At 33.5% G+C, this 18877-nt stretch overlaps 1 protein-coding gene across 2 annotated transcripts in view; it reads left to right on the top strand.

Moving 5' to 3' along the window:
• Rb1 (RB transcriptional corepressor 1) overlaps positions 1-18877 on the top strand; it is a 155476-nt gene that overhangs the window by 123102 nt on the left and 13497 nt on the right. For both annotated transcript variants that reach the window (XM_026393653.2, XM_026393652.2), the window contains 6 exons: positions 2844-2962; positions 5729-5874; positions 7546-7691; positions 15369-15473; positions 16529-16642; positions 16738-16901. In XM_026393653.2, the coding sequence (XP_026249438.1) occupies positions 2844-2962; positions 5729-5874; positions 7546-7691; positions 15369-15473; positions 16529-16642; positions 16738-16901 (794 nt within the window). The remainder of the gene's footprint in view (positions 1-2843; positions 2963-5728; positions 5875-7545; positions 7692-15368; positions 15474-16528; positions 16643-16737; positions 16902-18877) is intronic.

Raw genomic sequence — 18877 nt, 5'->3', positions numbered from 1 at the left:
TTGGGAAGGTTTGCAGTTCACTTGGTTTGTATAGTGGCTTTAAGTAAAAAACTGTTGGGTCCATCCAACTTTTTCTTATGTACCAAGTAGATTACTATTTGTTCATCTGCTTTCCAGTTTCAGATTTTTGTATCTCATTTTTCTTCTTCCATTCTTGTTGTTCATTAGATTTATATCTTTTAAAATAAGTTTCTTTATTGCCATTTTAGTGGGGATTTAGAAGAGAGAGTTACTATATGCATTTAGTTTGCAGTCTTTAACTGGCATTATCTTTTAAAGATTCAGTTTAACTTAATTTATTGTGGTTTTAGTCATATAGAAATTTTCAATTTGTATGTATTCAGATCTGTTTATATTTCTCATTGTAATTTATGGATTTTCATCAACTACACAAAGTCCTTCATAAACAAGAAACTTGAATGATCTTCTCCTATATTTACTTCTAACACTTTTTCAGTTTTGTTTTTTAATGAAAGAAAGTGATTTTGTGTGTATTTTGTAAAAATGTAATGATTTAACTTTTTTTCAAATTGTTAGCGGATTTTTCCAACACATTATTGATTAGACTACTCTTTCTTTATATTGAATAAAACTACTTGTTATATAGTATTTTATATTTTTACTTCCATTTTTGACTTAAGTCTGTTTTTAGAAATCTTTCTTAATTAAGTACTAAAAGCTCCTCTATTATGGAATCTACTCTATGTACTGGCAATCATATACCTCTAGGAAATTACAGTTTTTGAATCAGTATTTTTAATGATTTTGCAGCCAGTCTTATTTTTTGTAAATGATATTTTAAAAATTACACTTTGAATTTTTTTGATTATATAGAAATGTAATATTTCTTCTATTGATTATGAAATCATGACAGCAACATTGCTAATATTTCTTATTCTCTATAAATTTATCTTGGTTTTCTATACTAACAAATATCTATGGACAATGGTATTTTGTTGTTTCTTTCTTTGCAGTCTTTTGATCTTGTATTTCTTTTCATTGCCTAATTTAACTGGTTGAGACCCCCAAATTCAATGCTAAGTAGGAATGAGACATGGGTTTCTTTTAATTGACTTTTTTTTTTTTAAAGGGGAACACTTTTAATGTTTCACCACTGCACATAACATTTGCTATGGGGTTTTTGTTTGTAGATGTCATTTATCAAATTAGAAAATTCTCTTCTGTCCCAGTTTACTACCTTTTTTCTTTTCTTTTTTAAATATTACAAAATATTAAATATTTTGAATGAGAATATTTTTGTATTGATTTTTTTGTCCTATTATGGGGATTGAACCCAGGAGCACTATATACTGTGCTATATCCTTATACTTTTTTAAATTTTTGTTTTGAGACAGGGTATGGTTATAAATTGCCTGGGCTGGCCTGGAACTTGCACTTCTCCCGCCTCAGCCTCCCAAGTAAATAGGATTATAGACATATGCCATCATGTCCCAGCCCCTACATTTACTTCGATAATATATTTTACCTTAGTGAGGTGCATTGCATTGTAGATTTTCTAATGTTGAACCAATCTTACAACATGGAAAAAGTCAACTTGGTAACAATGAATTTTCTTTCAAACACTGCTGATTTGAGTTGTTAATACTTCTTGATTGGAATTTTTATATCTCTATTCATGAATGAAAGTGGGGTATAATTTACTTGTAATGTCTTTGATGGGTTTTAGTGTCAGTGTTATGCTAACATCATAAAAGAAGATAAGGAATATCTCTACTTCATTCTAAAAGATTTTGAGTAAAAATGATATTATCAGTCCTCTGAGTGGTAGAATTCTAGGTAAAACCCAAAGGACTTGACTTTTTCATTGTGGGGGAATTTTTAATAACTGATTCAGTAGTTGTAGGACTTACTTCTTTTCTGTTGAGTTTTGATCAGTTTATGTTTTGTAGGATTTTTCCACATATTTTAAGTTTGATGTAAATTTATTTATAACATTCCCATTATCTATCTAATCTTTGCGTGTGATAGTGTCCCACTTGTCATTTCTAATCCTATTTATCTGTACTGTTACTCTTTTTCTTGATCATTCTGATTGGAAGTTCGTTTAATTTTATTAATTATTTCAAAGAAAAGATTGATAGTTATGTTGATCAGTGTTATTTTATCTTTGTTTTCTGTTTTATTAAATTGTGCTTTTATCTTTATTATTTCCTTCTTTGAGTCTTTGATGAAAAGTTTTCCCTAACTTCTAATGCAGTTTGAGCAGCCCTAATCTGAAATGCTTCAAAATTAAAAAATGCTTTTGGTGCTAGGGATCAGACCTAGGGACTTGCATATGCTAAGAGGACTCTTCCACTGAACTATACCCCATCCCAAAATTCAAAAATATTTGAATGCCAACATAATGACACTTCATATGATAGGTCACAGACAAAACATAACTAAACATATTGTATAAGATTAACTTCAGGCTATGTTTTTTTTTTTTAAACAAAAGATGTATATGAAGCCTAAATGCTTTTTGAGTTTTGAGCTTGGTCTCATCCCCAAGTAGCTCATTATACATATTCAAATATTCTAAAAAAATTGAAATCTGTAACACTTTTAGTCTCAAGCATTTCAATAAGGGATATTCAATTTGTACTAGCATTTGAAGTTATACATTTTCCTACTCCTTTTTTATATGTGTGTAGTACAAAATTGGTAATTGAGAATTTCAAGGGTGGAGAAAATGATCCTATTCTAACTTCTAAATTGCCACTGTTAGTTGTGCCTAAAATTCCTAGTGCTTCACATGTCAAACAATATGATTTCGATACATACCTGAGAAAATCAGACTTAACTAATAATGTTTTAATGTCATCTTGTTTCAACCTTATTAGGACTCACCTTTATTTGAACTTATTAAACAATCCAAGGACCGAGAGGGACCAGCTGATCACCTTGAATCTGCTTGTTCTCTCAACCTTCCTTTCCAGAATAATCACACTGCAGCAGATATGTAAGTAGAACACATTATGTCATCCTTTGAAATTGCAGATATGTCTTGAGCATAAGGGCACTATATAGAAGTTGTATAGAATAGAATTTTGCATAAGATATTGTTACTGCTTTTAAGAATTAGGAATGTAACATATATGACCTAAATACGGTCATATGAAGGAACACAAAATGCTACTGAATCATGTAGGATTGGTGTAATGAGAGCAGTTTTCATTGCACAGATGGCAATTTAGATAGGCTTTAAGGATTGAATAGGATTTCAGCACAAAATTAGGGAAGTGAGAGGAGACAGACTAGTGTTCTAAGAGCCAGAAATGACATGAACTGATAAAAGCCAGAGTAGCAGGAAACATTTTTCAGAGAACATAGATCAGTCCCTTTGGATGAAGCATGGGGTAAATCTAAGGAGTAGTATGAGATATGGACTGAAACAGTTGATTAGAGCAAGATGATGGTACGAGCAAAAAGCAAAAGCCAACATGTATTGAGAAGGCTTAGTGTGTGTTGGGCTGTTACCTAAGTACTTCATGTTCATGTTTTTCATTTAATTTTCATACCTGTCTTATAAGGTAGTAGATACGCTGTCTGCCTCATTTATCTATAAAATAGGAGAAATAAAGTAACTTGCCTAAGGTCAACAGAAATCTAACCCAACCAGTTTGACCCTACAACCCATGCTTTTAATTTCTCTAGCTACACTGCCTTTCATAGAAATGTGCTTAATGTTATGGACCTGTTCTGTATATTAATCAACATTACAGTGTTATGCAATTGGTATAGAAACCACTTTCCATAGGTGTCATTTTCATTCTAACTTGTATCCAAACTGTTCCTAGCATATAGAGACTCTCCATTCATGTATATATTTGTTTGCTAGGCAAGTTTTATATAAATAAATCAAGCTTTATTTTTTTCTTTAATTAAATAAATAGTTCTGTTAAATGCCAGGAAGTATTGTAGGCACTGAGAAGACAAAAGTAAAATGGTCTTTCTCCTTCATAGAGCTTTATGTTCTGGAGGAAGGAAGCAGTGAATAAGTAAACCAACATGTAAGTCCATTTTAGAGTATAATAAGTGGTATAAATGAAATGAATAAAGTGATATGAAGGAGAAACTAGAGGGCAATGGAATATTTAGAATTATATTATAGTATATATTAAAAGAGTTAGACATACTATAACGAACAGAATAGTTTTTCTTTCTCTAATGAAGTGATATTTTGACCTGATACCGGAGGGACAAGTGGATGCTGGGCAGGCAGAAATCTTCATGTTGTAGGGCAGATGGAACTTGACTGGCATGAGGACTAGCATGGTATCCATAATGCATGGGGTATAGAGAGTATGAGAATGGTGCACAGTGAGGTTGGAGTGGCAGACCAGGTCTAGATTTTGTAGGTTCCCACAGGCCATAGTAAGCAGTTTGGATTTTATAAGAGCGGTGGGAAACCATTTAGCAGGAATGCAACTTGTTTTATTTGTATTTTTAAAGGACCGCTGTCTGGTTGCTATTTGAAGTACCAGGTGGGTTTGGGGGAGAAAAAGGGTCAGGACAGGAAAGAAAGTGGAAAGACCATTTGGAAGACTATTTCAGTAGTTCAAGTGAGGGATATGGATGACTTAGTCTAAGATATAGCATTAAAGGTAGAAATGAGAAAGATATGAGGTGCATTTAGAGATATACTTAATAAGTTTTACAGAGTTTTATATCAGATTTGAGGAACTTAGGAAACAGTGAAATTAAAATAATTACAAATTCTAGGTTTTTTACTTATTAATAAAATGTGTGGCCATTTTTTGAGATGAGAAAAAGCTGAGAAGAAGAAATCCAGAGTTCTACTTTGACCTTATTAAGTTTGAGATGCAAGTAATGATACCCATTATTAGGTAGTTGGATATTTGCATCAGGACTCAAAGGAGACTAACTTTGCCTAAGTTAGTCTATAATTTTCAGTTAAAAAACTGAAAGGAAGACCAAAGAGAATAAGAGACCAGGCCCTGGTACTTATAAAATTGTGCTGGTGAGTCTCTTCCTATTGCACTAATTAACATACTGCATGTAGTGGAAATACTCATATTAGGGTACAAATTCTACTTCCTCTTCAGAGTTATTTCTCTGCTATTAAAACAAAACAAAATAAAAGCATAGACATGGATTATTCTATTAAATAGAGGATAATATAAAACAAAAGAATTGCTATAAATTGAGAGAGAATATTTGCTGATATCCCTGCCTTGATTTATTCCTGGCATATTTAGTAAACAGGTATAAATCTGTCTTGATCATGTTATTTGAAGTACTAAGTCATAGAATTCTGTGCTAGGTAATTTCGGAGAGTGTGTGTGTATAACTTAAGTCAACATGTACATGAATCATAGTTATCAGTAAAAAAAAATTTAGCAGGAGAATCAAAGACACATGACAACACTGGTATTAGTAACTTGTTTTTTAAGCTGAAGTTATTTTATGGACTAAATCTCACTACTACTGTTAAAATTGTGCATATACAGCTAGCTATTGTTTTCCCAATAAGTAATTTCAGGGAAAGCCACTTATTAAAAGTGTTAGACATACTATAACGAACATAGTTTTCCTATTAAGCGATTGTTCCCAATTTGTATTTAAATAGCCTGCTTGGGGAAACTGACAGAAAACCACAGATTAAATACATAAGATGTGTCTAGGTATATGTGTGTAACATGTATGTATGTGTATGACTCTTAGGAAATTTCAAATGAGGACTTTTTCTTTTGAATACATCTAGGTATCTTTCACCTGTAAGATCCCCAAAGAAAAAAGGTTCAACTACACGTGTAAATTCTACTGCAAATGCAGAGACACAAGCAAACTCAGCCTTCCAGACTCAGAAGCCATTGAAATCTACCTCCCTTTCACTCTTTTACAAAAAAGGTTAGTAGAAGATTACTTTCAAGAGCATGGGCTCTATAACCAGGCTGACTAGGTTCAAATCCTGTCTCTTCAACTTACTTGGTTGGACCTTGAGCAAGTCACTTAATATCTTTATGCCTTAGTTTCCTCATCTATAAAATGAAAAGAAAATAATAATAATTTACCTTATAATAAGAATAAAAATTACCTTGTAGGGTTTTCAGGATAATTAAATAAATTATTACATATAAAATGCTTCTAACAGGGCCTACCACATAGCACTCAGAAAAGTTTTGATGTTAGGAATGCTGCATTACTATTGTTATACCTTCAAATTAATGTTTAGAAATATTTGCCCAAATATTACTTTTACTATTCAGGTATATTTAGTGTTGAGATTATTTTGTGTGTTACTGACAGTGCAAGCACATTCCCTGGTTATTTTTAGGACATTTAACAAGTCTAGTAACCAGTTTGTATTATATTCTCTGATTGAATGTATATATATGGTGGGGTGGGGAATTTATTTTGCATATGTGTACATGTATATAAACATATAAGTCCATACCATCTTAGAGCCCTCTTAAGGAGACTAAAAGACCCGATTCCTCTGTGATAAGAATTTTTACTGATTTTATTCAAATCAAAAATATATTGAGACTTATACAAACATTGTAAGACTTAGGGCAGTGGTTTTCAAAGGGTAGGCCCCAATCAGCAGAATCCATGTCTCCTGGAAAGTTATAGAAATGATAATTTGGGGATCTACCTGTATCTACTCAACCAGAAATTCTAGGATAGGGTCCTAGAACACTCTAGGCAAGTAGAATATATGCTCAAGTTTTAAAACACCCAGGACAAATGGTTAACTTTAAAAAGTTACCTGAGGCTGGGGTTATGGCTCAGTGGTAGAACACTTGCCTAGCCTGTGTGAGGCACTGGGTTCCATCTTCAGCACCACATAAAAATAAATAAAATAAAAATATTGTGTCCAACTACAACTAAAAGAAATTTTAAAAAAAAGTTTTGTTTACCTATGCAAGTTTTTAAAGACCCATCTTAAACCAAGACTCTTTGTATTTAAAACAGACAAAAATTCAGTTTTGTCAACTCCTTTTCTCTAAACCTGTATTTCCAATAATATTTTAATAGACTCTGAATAAACTTCGAATGACAGTTGTGCTCTACTTCAATAATATACACATCTACCATTTTTCAAGAGTTTGTTGGTATTTTATAATGAAACGTGGTTTGATTTTTTCTTTTAGGATTAGAAAAATTAGTAAACACTGACAATGCCATTATTTTTAAAATAATTATCCCTCTTGGACTATTGATAGTAGGAATTTCCAACATCTGTGATGAGTGATTACCAACAGAATGGAAGCAAATTCTATTTGGTTTGTCTAATTTCACAATATCTTATGGGCTATCTTCCTCTACCTTCTACCTCTGCCTTAGTTTTATAATATAATAGTTGTTCATCAAGTATTGTGCCTTCCTAGTATTGTGCCTTCTATTGTGCTATTAATAGGAATTATTTATTCATAAAGAAAATAGTGGTAGAGGTGAGGTTACTGTTAAGTTGCTATTTAAAAAGAATAATGATATAGCAAATTAATGATTTTTTAAAAGTCTACTTGTGATTGAAAATGAACAGTAAATATGGTTCATTTCCCCTTACTTTTGCAGTGTACCGGCTAGCATATCTCCGACTAAATACCCTATGTGCACGCCTTCTGTCTGATCACCCAGAACTAGAACACATCATCTGGACCCTTTTCCAGCATACATTGCAAAATGAGTATGAACTCATGAGAGATAGGCATTTGGATCAAGTAAGAAAATTGAACACTTTGCCTTTTCTTCTCTCTACTTATTCAACTGTGTACTGATTTCTTTAAATAAATAAATAAATAAACAAGATAGGATTGAAATAAGAAAATTGATTAACTTAGTAAATTTTATATATTCGCTTGCTGGCTGCCATTTATATTTTTGTTATAATCCTTACAAATTAGAGTTTTAGAGTTCAAGAGTATATGTCTATAACTACTTATTTAGTGATACATTCTTATCTTTTGAAAAATAACTGAAGAACCTGTTTATTGTCAGCTTTTTGTGTTTTAGTAAGCTAGATTCATTTTAGTGTAGAAAAAGCATGAAACTTAAAATTGTTTGATCTAAAGCAGTGCCTATTTAATGAATGAAGTTTATAAACATAATTATTTCTTATGTCCTCCTTTTTCATATCTCTTTCTCTCTCCCCACTTTCTCTCTCTCACCCAGAGGTGCTTAACCACAAGCCACATCACCAGCCCCTTTTTATATTTTTTTAGTGACAGGGTCTTGCTGAGTTGTTTAAGGCCTCACTGAGTTGGTGAGGCTGGCTTTGAACTTTGAATTCTCCTGCATCACCCTCCCAAGTCACTGAGATTTCAGGTGTGCGCCACCACACCCACCTTCCATCTCTTAAAATGGGTTAAAGAACAATATTTTGGAGGGGGTAATAGCTTATCAATATAATTTATGTATACAAATCACCCATTAGAAGTGCACAATTCAGTGGTTTTTTAGTCTGTTTTGAGTTGTTTCATTTTAGAGCACTTTTTTGACCATATAATTGTATTTATATGAAATGTATAGAATAAGCAAATATAGAGACAGAAAGTGGATTAGAGCTTGTCAAACACTGGTGGGATAGGAACCAGGGGTGAGTTAGTGAACTTTTTTCATTGCTGTGACCAAAAGACCGAACAAGAACAGCATAGAGGAGGAAAAGTTTATTTTGGCCCATGGTTTCAGAGGTTCTCAGTTCATAGTTGGCTGACCCTTTAACTCTGTGCCCAAAGTGAGACAGAACATCATAACAAAAGGGTGTGGTGGAGGAAAGGAGCTCAGGACATAGCAACCAAGAAGAGAACTCTACTCATCAGGGATAAAATATAACCTTAAAGGCACACCCTCATTGTCCTACTTCTTCCAGGCACACCTACCTGCCTACTTTGCCGCCCAGTTAATCCACATTTGTGGATTTATCCACTGATTAGATTAAAACTCTCATAACCTGACAGTTTTCCCAGCGAAAATTCTTTTATTGTCTCACACATGAGTTTTTGGAGGATACTTTATGTCTAAACCATAACATTCTGCCGAGGCCAAACCTCATGCCCATCTCACATTCAAAATGTATTTGGTCCATTTCCAAGAGTTCCCATAATCTTAACAGTTCCAGCATTATCAAAAGTCCAAGTCTAATATCTGATCTGAAACTCAAGGCAAACTCAGCTGTAAGAGTAAAGATCAAGGGGCTGGGGTTGTGGCTCAGAGGTAGAGCGCTCTCCTGGCATGTATGGGGCACTGGGTTCCATCCTCAGCACCACATAAAGTAAAGTAAAGACGTTGTATTCATCTATATCTAAAAAATGAATATTAAAGAAGAATAAAGATCAAAAGCAAGTTACATATATCCTTTACAATAATGGCACAGAGTAAACATTTCCATTCCAAAAGGGAGAAATAGGGCATAGAAAGAAGTGGTGGGACCAAAGCAAAACTAAAATCTATCTAGGCAAACAAGTCCTGTACTTACATGTCCAACTTTGGGGGCACATGGTATCATAAAGTTCTCTCCAAAAGGCATGGGTTGCTCTGTTGCCCCTATGGCCTTGTTGGTTGCAGCCCACATAGCCTCTCTTCTTGGCTTATTTCTTCTTAATTCCTCCAGCTTTCCTCAGCTTGATACACATTGCTGGCATCTTTAATCTCAGGGGTCTCCGCTGCAGCTTCAGCTTCCTTCTCACATCTTCACACATCATCCTCTCAAAGGTAGTCTGTAGGGATTCTGACCCTGCTAGACTTTGGCTTCCTAGAACCTTCCTTTGAAATATCTGTGGAAGCCTCTATGAACCCCTAACTCTAGCATCCTGCTTTTCTGCAAAATCAACACTACATGGTTGACACCAATAGCCAAGGTCTGCCACCAGTAGCCAAGCTTTGTGGGACCACAGCTGCAGTCTCTGAGTGCCTGGGTGGCTGAGCACAGTGAAACAACTTCCTAGGCCACATGTTCAAGTAGGGTGCCCACTTTTTCTCAAAGGAAATTTTACTTTTACATTCTTGAGCCTGAGATGGGTCTTACCAATTTTTGAGATGCTCTAGCTGTCTTTCCTATTGTTTCTGAATAAAATACTTAACATTTCTTTAGTGGTTCTTTAACAACCATACCTTCCTTAGCTCCAGTTTTATTCAGACTTTTCTGACCAAATTGAAAGTTTTTCAAATCGTTCTACTTTTTTTCTCTTGATTATCACAGTAAACTTGGATAAATAACACCAGCAATATTCATGCTGTGCTGTCTGGAAATTTCCTTCACCAGATTAATTAATACATCATTTTTAAATTTAGCCTTGCAGAAAGTCTTAGGACATGGGCAAAATGTAGACAACTTTTTTGCCAGACAAAGCATGAATGGCCTCTAGTCCAATTTCCAATAGACTCCTCCTCTTTTTAGACTTAATGAGTCCAAACTTTATTGTCCACAGTCCTATTGGCATTCTGGTCTTCTTCGCTCCCACCAGAATCACCCATTAAGCTCCACTTACAACATTATAAAGCTTTTCCAACTTGCATCTCTAAACTTTCCAAAATTCCTATAAACCAGATCCAAAGGCTTCTGAATCACATGGTCAGGTTAGTCACAGCAGTAACCCTACTTCTCTATACCAATTTCTGTTTTAGTCAGTTTTTTCATTGTTGTGACCGAAAGACCCAACAAAAACAATGTAGACGAAGAAAAGAGTATTTTGGCTTACAGTTTCAGAGGTTCTTAGCCTGTGGTTATCTGACTCCATAGCTCTGGGCCCAAGGTGAAACAGAACATCATGGAAGAACGGTATGGTAGAGGGAAGCAGCTCAGGATATGGCAACCAGGAAGAAGAGATTTTAGAGCATTTTCGTCACACCAAAAAGAAACCCCCTTATCTTGCAGGAATAAACCACCCCCCCAACCCCCACTTCTTCAGCCCTAAGCAACACTAACCTAGTTTCTGTCTCCAGATTTGTTCTGGATATTTCTGTATAAATGGAATAATATGTGATTTTTTGTGTTTGAATTATTTTATTAGTATGTTTTCAATGTTCATTTGTGTTATAATTTGTATTGGTCTTTATTCCTTTTTATTGCCAAATAATGTTCTGTTTTATGAATCTGAACCACATTTTTATCATTCATTAATTGATGGACATGGTTTTTGACTATTATAACTAGTATTATTATGAATATTCATGTACAAATTCTCATATAGACATATACTTTCAGTTCTCTTGAGTATGTATCTAAGAGTGAAATTGCTGGATCATATTATAACTCTGTTTGACCTTTTGAGGAATGGCTAGGTTGTTTTCCAAAGTGGCTGTGCCATTTTACATTCTACCAGTCATGTATGAGTTTCAGATTTCTCTCTGTCTTTACTAACTTACCTTTTTTATTATAGCCATGGCAGTGGGTTTGATGTGGTACCTCATTGTGGTCTTGACTTGCGTTTCTATGATAGCTAATGACGTTTAGCATCTTTTCATGTGTTGATTGGTCATTTGTATATCTTTTTTAGAGAAATGTCTATTTACAGCCTTTATGTGTTTTAAAATTAGATTATTTATTTTGTTCTTAATGACTTACAAGAATTCTTTATATATTCTACACCCAAGTTCATTATGAGATATATGATTTGCAAATATTTTCACTCATTCTGAGTTGTGTTTCACTTTCTCTCATTTTATGAGTTGGTGTCCTTTGAAGCACAGAAGTTTTTATTTTGATCAAGTTCAATTGATCTATTTTTCTCTTTTATTACTAGGTCTATTGCCAAATCTGAGGTTATTATGACTTATTTATCCCTATTTTCCTCTAAGAGTTTAAACATTTTTAGCTTTTACACTTAGGTTCTTTTGAACTAATTTTTGTAGCTGGTATATTAGTTATCTTTTTGTCACTGTGAGTAAAGTACCTGAAAAAAACAACTTTAAAGAGGAAAAGATTTATTTGGCTCATGGTTGCAGAGGTTTCAGATCATGGATGGTGAATTCTATTGCTTTGAAAGGCCTGAGTGAGGCAAGATATTGTAGCAGAAAGGCACCGAGAAGGAAAACTTCTTAGCTCATGTTAGCCAGGAAGGAGAGAGGAAAAGAAGAAGGAGGAGAAGAAGGAGCTGGGAACAACAAATAACTGTTCCAGCGCATGCCCCCAGTGACCTTCTTCCTCCAACCATGCCACACTATCTACAGTTTCCAACACCTCCATTCAGCTGTCAATGGATTAATCCATTGGTGAGGTCAGAGCTCTCATGATCTAATCACTTCCCGCACCTCTGAGCATTGCAGCATTGGTAGCCAAACCTTCAACATATGAGTTTTGGGGGACCTTCCAGAGCCGAACCATAACAAGTAGTATGAGATCCAACTTCATTTTTTTGTTGTTGTTATAGAATACTAGTTATTCCAGCATTCTTTCATCTCTCTTCCTTTCCTTTTCCTTACCCCCTTTCTTCCTTCTTCTAGAAATTGAACACAGGACCTCATATATGCTAGACAGGTGCTCTGCTAAGCTATTCTCCCGGTCCTATCCTCAACCACACCAGTTCTTGAAAAGTTCTTTCTTTCCCCCATTGACAGCATCTAAAAATCAATGGGTTACAACTGTTCAAGTGTTTTCTGGACATTAAATTCTATTCTGTTGATTTATAGAGCTATTCTTAAGCCAGGACTGACACACACACACACACACACACACACACACACACACACACACACTCTCTCTCTCTCTCTCTCTCTCTCTCTCTCTCTCTCTCTCTCTATATATATATATATATATATATATATATATATATATATATATATATATATATTTGGTACTGGGGATTGAATCCAGGGGCACTTTATGACTGAACTACATCCCCAGTTTGTTTTTTTTGTTTTTTGAGACAGGATCTCACTAAGTTGCTAAGGCTAGCTTTGAATTTGTGATCCTCCTGCCTCAGCCTCTCATAGTCTCTGGGATTAAAGATCTGTGCCACGATGCCTGGTTTACACTGCCTTGACTAAGTTAGCTTTGTAGTAATATTTTGAAATAAGGAAGTATGGGGAACATACATATATTTTTTTTCAAAATTGATTTGACTATTCTGAAGCTTGTATTTGCATATAAATTTTAGGATTGGCTTGTCAGTTTCTGTAAAGAAGGTTTTGAAAGAAATTGCATTAAATTTAAAGTCAATTTGGGGAGCATTGTCATTTTAACAGCATGTTTTCCAGTCCGCGTACATGTGATGTGTTTCCATTCATTTGGATCTTTTTGTTTTATAACATGTTTTTGTAATTTTCAGAGTATTTATTAAATTTATTCCCAAGTATTTTACTATTTTTAATACTATTATAAATGAAATATTTTCTTAATTTCATTTTTGGATCATTCATTGCAAGTATATAGAAATATAATTGATTTTTGGTATATTTCTTTTTGTATCCTTCAACTTTGCTAAATTTCTTTATTAGTTCTAATAATTTTCAAGTAGATTCCTTAAGACTTTTTATATATTAGATCATGTCATCTGTGCATAGAGATAGTCTTACATCTTTCTTTTCAATCTGAATGCCTTTCATTTTCTTATTGGATTTCCCTGGCGAGAACCTAGAGGTTGAATGGAAATGGCTTAAGAGGGCATATCCTTGTCTTGTTCTTGATATTAGAGGAAGACATTAACTATGTTGTTGCTAGGTATGGTGGTATATACCTGTAATCCCAGTTACTTGGGAGGCTGAGACAAGAGAATGAAAAATTCCAGGCCAGCTTCAGCAACTTCGTAAGACCCTGCCTCAGAATTAAAATAGGGAGATGGAGTGGGTCAAGCTCATGTAGAACAGCCCTGGGTTCAATCCCCAGTGCTTTGGGGGAAGTGATTGGCTCATGAATGCTCTGACTTCACAAGTGAATTAATCCATTGATAATTGAATGTACTATAGGGATGTATTGGAAACTGTAGGCAGTGGAGCATGGTTGGAGAAAGGTCATAGGGATGTGCCCTGGAAGGGTGTGTGTCTCTGTGTGTTTTTAATATGCCTTTTGATGGATTGAGAAAGTTTCCTTCTTATCTTAGTTTCTTGAATACTCTTATCATGAAAAGGTATTGGATTTTGTCAAGTGCTTTCTTTATATCTATTGGATGTGAGATTTTTTCCTTTAATGTACTGGCATGGTATATTACATTAATTTGTTATCAAATGTTAAACCCATCTTGCATTTCTGGAATAAATCCCACTTGGTCACAATACATAATCCTTTTGATATGATTCTGGATTCAGTTTGTCTGGGCTATAATTTTGCTGAGAACTTTTACATGTATAATCAGAAAATGCATTTATAGTTTTCATATGATATCTTTATCTAGTTTTGGTATCAGAGAAATAAATACTAGCCTCATAGAATTACTTGGGAACATTTCTAATTTCAGAAGAGTTTGTGAAGAATTATTATTAAGTTTTCTTTAAATATTGATAGAATTCTCCAGCAAAGCCGTTTTGGCTAGGGCTTTTGTTTGTGAATAGTTTTGTTATGTTTTCCTTTTTTTGTTTTGTTTCTTTCTTTTTTTGGGGGGGGGGCGGTGGTGGTACTGAGGATTGAACCCAAGGTGTTCTACCACTGCCCCCCCTTTTTTTTGAGACAGGGTCTCACTAAGTTGCTGAGGCCAAGTATCAAAAAAAAGAAAAATGTGAATGGGCAAAAAGGATACATTGATGGCATTGTAAGTGAAAGGAATAGTAAGTTCAGATTTGGTAAGATGCTGAGCAAGGGATGGTGATTAGGTATTCTTGATAATAGTGGATGTGAACAAAATGTTGCAGAAGTGATACATACTTAAATTAGACAAGAAAGTTCATGCAGATTAAGAAAATGTGATGTTTTAAAGTCACAGAAAGTCATTTTCAAATCTTATTTTTGCATTTAAAATATATTTTGTTGAAAATATCTTTTATTGAAATACCATATAAAAAAATCCATCTCTCAAAAGGAGTCATGCTAATGAAAAGAAACAGAACATGACCAACAATTCAAAAGTCTCTCTTTTGTTGCCTTCCAGTCACCAGTTCCTCCATACCAACACCACATATATAAAACATTTTATCCAATGCTTTGAAACTTTCATACCTGATTTTTTTTTTAAATTTAAGTGGTAATTATACAATTAACCGATTCCAGTTTCAACACTGCTGGGGAAAAATTAAAGAACAAGAGCCAAAGTTAATGTAATTTACCAATCAGATAATCAGTCCTGAATAATTGAAAGTTGGTTATTTGCATTTTGTTATTTAAATACAGTTTGGGCTAAACATTTTACATAGACTTTCAAATGGAGCTTAGGATGAAAATAAAATAACCCTATAGAAATTAGATTTCCCTCTTTTGAAGCTAACCGAAAGATGTAATTAAATTGTACTTTTACATCTCATTTATTTATTAGATTATGATGTGTTCTATGTATGGCATATGCAAAGTGAAGAATATAGACCTTAAATTCAAAATCATTGTAACAGCATACAAGGATCTTCCTCATGCTGTTCAAGAGGTAGGTAATCTTTCATGGTAAGATTTTTTTTAAATAAATCCATATTTATAATATAGATAATTTAAGTCATTAATGAGATTATATATTCTGACATTGTGTAAATTCACAAATCAAATTTTTTATTTTATATTACCGATTATCTGTAACTAAAATGGAATTGGAAAGCTAAGGCAGATTTTGAAATCATCTAAATTCATTATTTAACTTAATAAATAATACTATGTGCAGTAAGCAAGACATTTGTAATAAATTTGATGTAAGTAAATAGGATATTAGATGTTATTTTTATTACTCTATAGGAAATGCCAGTGTAAATGCAGCCTTATAAAGAAATAATGAAAATTTTCCTTGTAAACACATTTTGTGCTTCTAGTTTACCTCCCCTGTAGGCAAGTAGTATTAATAAAATACACTTGATGTGACATACATTTCATACCCTCCTATGATAAGTGAGTACTTTTTCCAGCTTAATATTGGAGTTTTCAGAAGTAATACAGACCAGGTTATTTTTATGTATTTATATGTTATCATGAGCAATTATTTTTTAAATCCAGTCATTTTAATTGTGTGTTTCAGAGGCATTCTATAAAATCCTGTGGTTTTTCTGAACTAAAATTTAAGTAAAATCTAGCAGTCAAAAAAGAAATAGTGCTTTTACTAAATGTCTACTTCTTGCAATGGAATAATGTACACTTCTTGAACCTTTTAGATGTTGGGGATCAGGGAGGTACAGAGAATATAGTCGAAATATTGATGTCTTTTGATCAGCTCTGATCTTTGCTTCCCATAAAGCTTTCCACCCTGTCAGCTTGTCCACTTCTGTCTTTGGGGATGTTTGTTTGTTCCATGTACTGACTAGTAGTTACCCTCTGAATCATTCTGGGACATTCCACTTCTAGTTGAGCATACAGAATCCAAGCCTAAGAAGGCTTTTTCAGATTATTTTTTTCTGTATAATATATACTACTTACTAGTTAAAAAAGTATTACAAACTATTAAGGAAGAAAATCTGAAGAGAAAAATTCTTAATAAGTGTTTTTATTATTCTTCCTCAGACATTCAAACGTGTTTTGATCAGAGAAGAGGAGTATGATTCCATTATAGTATTCTATAATTCAGTTTTCATGCAGAGACTGAAAACAAATATTTTGCAGTATGCTTCCACGAGGGTATGTTTAAATTATCCTTTGGGGAAATCTAATTATAAAGTAATGGATCTTATTACAACATTAAATAAATAACCTGCTTCTTGTTTTTGCTCTAGCCTCCTACCTTGTCACCAATACCTCACATTCCTCGAAGCCCTTACAAGTTTTCTAGTTCACCCTTACGGATTCCTGGGGGGAACATCTATATATCACCCCTGAAGAGTCCATATAAAATTTCAGAAGGTCTGCCAACACCAACAAAAATGACTCCAAGATCAAGGTTGGTATTTTCTCTTTAGGAAAGTGATAAGAAGTAAGGGGATAATTTTGATCCAAGAATAATGTAAAGCTTTCTTTGTTTAAAATAAGCTAAAGAATAATGTAAAGCTTTCTTTGTTTAAAGTAAGCTAGACTCTTGAATTTCTAATTTGCTTTTTTATATTAAGCAACATGACAAGAATTTAGGGGGTGGAAATCTGTTTACTTGGATGGGTTTGAAAATTTTGTCATCAACTTTAGTTTAGTGTCTTCTTTTGTGAATATCTGATAACCAGTATGTACATTTCAAAACACTTTGATATTTTTACAAGTAGCCAACATGAGAAACAAAGTAGATTCAGATTAAAAATTCTTCAGGTTAAAAATTTTTATTTTACAGTTTACTGGATTTCCTGTGAACTCTGTCTGAAGACCTTGTTCATTTTGCATGGATATGACTTTAAATATAGATGACTGTCAATTAAGTCTTTAGAGGCCCATCCCTAACTCTGCCAGTGGCCTCTTTATATTACTTTGGGCAGATCTCTCTCTACTTTAGAAGGGTGCTATGGATCAGTGAAGTGATAAGTGCAAAGTTGTTTTAAATTCTCAGTTGAAAGCTTCTGTATAACTATAAATCATTATATTATCTTCCAATCCAATCATAAGTTCTCTCTGGCTTTGAAGTTCTTCAGTTGAATAATTATATGTTATCATGGGCTATTAGAAACTGACTTTACTTGTATAAAGTAGGAGGCAGATTAGCTAATATATTTAATGTAGTCTCATCTCAGAAATGGTCAACCTATATAGTTGTACCTAATGGGCAAGAAAAATAAAAAAAGGAGAAGGGGCTATATTAACTGTTTAGAAATAACTATGTGGTGGGTTTAATTACATGAGTAATGCACACCTGATAAAAATTTCAAATTCTAAAGTAAAGCATGAAATAAAAAAATAATTGAAAATATGATAAGTGCTCCTGTGTACCTCTGTATCTTTCTTTTATTCACTTGATAATTGAAAATCCATGTACTTATATCTACAGCTTACATTATAAACTGTGAAGATAACATGTCTATTTAGGTAAATTTACACAGTCTTGTGCTGCCACATGAAAATATATTCTTATGTAGTTTTCAACCATGATGTTTTGTATTGTTTTTCTTTAGTAAAAAAGTCACATTCTGAATATCCTAACCCATAAATCATTGATTGGGCATTAAGAAAGTAATATCTTAACACTCTATTTATGTAGCCTATTTAGGTATTCTGGCTAATCGAATAGAATGATGACCACTTATCAAGAAAATGGAGAACAATAAAATCTACATAGCCATTAGTTCCATGTGTATATTTTTAAAAATATTTTTTAGTTGTAGATAGACACAGTATCTTTATTTTTATTTATTTATTTTTATGTGGTGCTGAGGATCGAACCCAGGGTTTCACGTGTGCAAGGCAAGCACTCTACCACTGAGCTACAACCCCAGCCCCCATGTATATATTTTAAATCTGTGTTATGTTAGATCAAAGCTGTTCTGCAGCTTTATTATCAAGAACATAAATCATGTATTCAAAACAAAGACAACAGACTAATGGAGATTTCTGATTCTGGGATACATAATAAATAACCTTTACTACATCTCAATATTAGAATTTTGATTGTTACTTAATACTGTAAAGTTTTGCCAAATGTCACTTTAATTTTAAATGAAAAATTTGAAAGAAGTTTGATAATTTGTCCATTGATTTATGAAGAACTAAGTAAGGGTAAACTTAAAACTTTCTTTTACCCTTTTTAAGTATGGACAGTGGAACAAAGTATCCTAAAATTTTTTTACTTTCAAAAAAAACTTACGAGGGCTAAGGATGTATCTCAGCAATAGAGCACATTCATAGCATACATGAGGCCCTGAATTCAATCCTCATCACCACACACACACAAAAAAAAAAAAAACTTAAAAGAGACTGAGTCACTATTAGAATAAGTCTCTG

This window comes from Urocitellus parryii, chromosome 2 (genome assembly GCF_045843805.1).
Source record: "Urocitellus parryii isolate mUroPar1 chromosome 2, mUroPar1.hap1, whole genome shotgun sequence".
Classification (NCBI taxonomy): domain Eukaryota; kingdom Metazoa; phylum Chordata; class Mammalia; order Rodentia; family Sciuridae; genus Urocitellus; species Urocitellus parryii.
The sequence above is the reverse complement of the archived record's forward strand: the minus strand, read 5'-3'. Positions and strand labels throughout refer to the sequence as shown.